This window comes from Glycine soja, chromosome 20 (assembly GCF_004193775.1).
Source record: "Glycine soja cultivar W05 chromosome 20, ASM419377v2, whole genome shotgun sequence".
In the NCBI taxonomy this organism is placed as follows: domain Eukaryota; kingdom Viridiplantae; phylum Streptophyta; class Magnoliopsida; order Fabales; family Fabaceae; genus Glycine; species Glycine soja.
The window spans coordinates 8,397,636-8,400,772 of NC_041021.1; the positions used below are offsets into that span (position 1 = coordinate 8,397,636).

Here is a 3,137-nt window from a genome sequence, read left to right on the forward strand (position 1 = left end):
CTCATGAACCTTAGGGTAGATTTCTGAGCCCATGGGCCAAGGTTGGGTCCAATTATCTTTGTACATATTAGACTAGGATGTCATTATATTTGGTCCTTGTATATAGGGCTCCATATTGTAGGTAGGGTACCCTAGAAATATAGGATTTTTCAGCCCTTGTATTTTTGGGCACCTAGACTAGTTTTTGTATTAGGGGTAGTTTTGTAATTTCACATGCACTAAGTGGATATTTGATGTGTGTGGCTGGAAATAAATTTAATTGAATTGGTAGAAGCCCAATCCAATTAAATTTTAGAGGGGGAGGTGAGCATTTGCTTACTACACCCCATTGCCACATCATATAGTCACACTTTGTGCATGTCCTTCATGCTTTTCATGCCTCATGACACCTAAGCACACTTAGTGGAGAATCTTGGAATTGATCTTGGATTAGTGGGCTGAACCATAACTAAAATTCACTAATCATAATTAGTGAAATTTTGGCTCCAAAGTTTGGCTCCACAAATTCAATTTCAAATTCAAGTGAAATTTGAATTTCCCTCCAATTTTGTGTGACACTTAGGCTATAAATAGAGGTCATGTGTGTGTATTTTTTTCAACTTTGATCATTTGAATATTAACTTCAGATTTCAGAGCTCCTTTTGAGCACAAAATTTCGTGCTCTTCTCTCCCTCTCCCTTCATTCATCTCCTTCTTCCTCCAAGCTCTTATCCATGGCCTCCTATGGTGGTGAGCTTCTTCTAGACTCATCTTCTCCTTGAAGTGGCGTCTCCTCTCTCTCTTCCTTCTCCATTCCGCTGCCATTTATCTTCCAAGAAGCAAAGGAATCCATTGATGAAGAAGATCCTAGGCCTACAAGCTCCAATGGAGCTTGCATCACAGACATTTTGGCCAGGCGGATCTTTATCCTTATGGAATAAATCAAAGTTGATTTTCTGATCTTCTATGCCCATTTGCAGCATTTCTTTCCCATGTCTACCATGCAGCTTGCGGTGGACATGAATGGGAATCCAAGAATAAGAGGACTGATAGAGTCCTCTTCTATATCCATCACAACGAAATCAGCTGGAAAAATTAGATGTTTAACCTTCACTAAGACATCTTCAATCACTCCATATGGCTTTCTGATGGAGCAATAAGCTAACTGGAGGGTCATGCGTGTGGGCATTATCTCTAACTCTCCAAGTCGCTGACACATGGAGAGAGGCATTAAATTGATACTAGATCCCAAATCAATGAGAGCTTTACCCAGAGTAACCTCACCGATAGAACACGGTATCATGACACTTTCGGGATCCTTATGCTTGAGTGGAAGGATGCGTTGAATGACCGTGTTATAGTTGCCCTCCACAACAATTGTGTCATTATGAATGTACCGATTCTTCTTGGTTAGCATATCTTTCAAGAACTTGGCATATAGGGGCATTTGCTGGAGAGCTTCTCCAAAAGGCAAAGTAATTTCCAGTTTCTTGAAAATATCAAGAAATATGGCCAAATGTCTCTCTTTGTCTTTTCGGGAGGGTACCAAGGGATAAGGTACCTCCTTGCCTTCAATAGGAATAGCCTCTTTCTTCTTTTCTCTAGTGACCTCACTCTTGCCCTTCTTCTCCTCAACAACCTTCTCTTTACCTTTTTCATTTTTCAATTTTTTTTCTTTTTCTTCTTCTTTTTCTTTTATTTCTTTTTGTTTATGTTTTTCTTCTTCTTCCTTCTTCTTTATTCTTTCTTGGCAGTCTATTATTGGTCTCTCTTCTTCTTTATCATCTTCTGCTTCCTCCACAATTTCTTCAAGTTCAACAAAAGTATCAACTGGTTCCAATGTCGGCTGAGCAGCCAACTGTTGTTTAAATCCCTCCACCTTTTAATAAGCTTTTCCTTCCTCATCTTGTATTGCCATTCTGCTTCTCGTTATCACAGCCTTACGCTCTTCCTTGGGATTTTTCTCCGTGTTTGCTGTAAAACTGCTTGATGGTTGCCAATTTATGGTTATTTTGGAGTAATCTTGTAAATAAATCTTGTTTTATGGTTAAAGTTGTCTCCAGAACATTTCCATTGTATTTAATGATGAAATCTATGCATTTTCAGGTGAAAAAGAGGCTAAGTTTTGAAGTGCAAAAAGTGGCAGTTAGGGCTAAGCTCAGCAGTTGGGCTAAGCGCGCATCCACTGCTAAGCGCAGATTCAGCGTGCTTAGCATGAAGGAGAATCTGGCAGAGCATCAACATCAAGGTTGCACGCTAAGCGCGAGATCAGTGTGCTAAACATAGAAGGTTTCTTCAGCCAGGCTCAGCGCAAGACTGGCGCTAAGCCCAGACCCACTTACTCACGCTAAGCGCAACGTCGCAATTTCAGAGCCTATTTAAAGCATGTTTTGTGCAGAATTAGGACACACACTTTTTGATATTCTTTGCTTAAACTTGGCACACTATTCCAAAGTGCCTATTTCGGGAAAAGAGCCCTAGAAGCAGCAAGAGGAACAGCTTGAGCATTGAAGCCTAGGTTTTGTAATTTGAGAGAGATTAGTGAGTTGGAGAGTGAGTGTGAGATGCTGAGAAGAGGAGGAGGAATCCCCCTTCTTGTGTAAGGAACTATCATTCTCTGTTTTTAATCTCATTTATTGTTAGGGTTTCATTGTAATGGTTGGCTAAACACCCTAGTTAGGGATTTCTAATGAACAGTTGATGTAAATACTTAATATCTAATTAATTATGTTTTCTATGTTCAATGCTTCCTTCAATGCTTAATGTTTGTTTGCTTTTGGTCTGATCATCCATTTGTGTGCAAAGTTAGGTGACTTTAGCATTGGGAAATGTACTGTTGCCTTAGAGCTTGATTGAAGCAGGATTGAAACTTAGTCTTACAAGAGGGATCTGCGGATTAAGTTTTGGTTTTAATTATGTTGTTACAATAATGTTGTTTAGTATGGGCCTAGTCTTACAAGAGGGATCTGCGGACGAAACTTAGTTTAAGTTAGTCTAAACCTAAGAGGGCCGTCTAAATTGGGCCTAGTCCAACAAGTGGGATCTGAGGACAAAGCTTGGATTGATTCGGTCTGACGAGGGATCGAGGTTTAGTAATTTAGGCTATAGCATAGAACACAAGAGCATGATTGATTAGAGAAATATATTTATATGCATCA

The 3,137-nt window shown here is 39.7% G+C and overlaps 1 protein-coding gene across 1 annotated transcript; it reads right to left on the reverse strand.

Moving 5' to 3' along the window:
* Positions 1–943: 943 nt before the first annotated feature.
* LOC114401837 lies at positions 944–1,426 on the reverse strand. The gene has a single exon (XM_028364423.1). The coding sequence runs from the start codon at positions 1,424–1,426 to the stop codon at positions 944–946; it is 483 nt and encodes a 160-aa protein (XP_028220224.1).
* Positions 1,427–3,137: the final 1,711 nt, after the last annotated feature.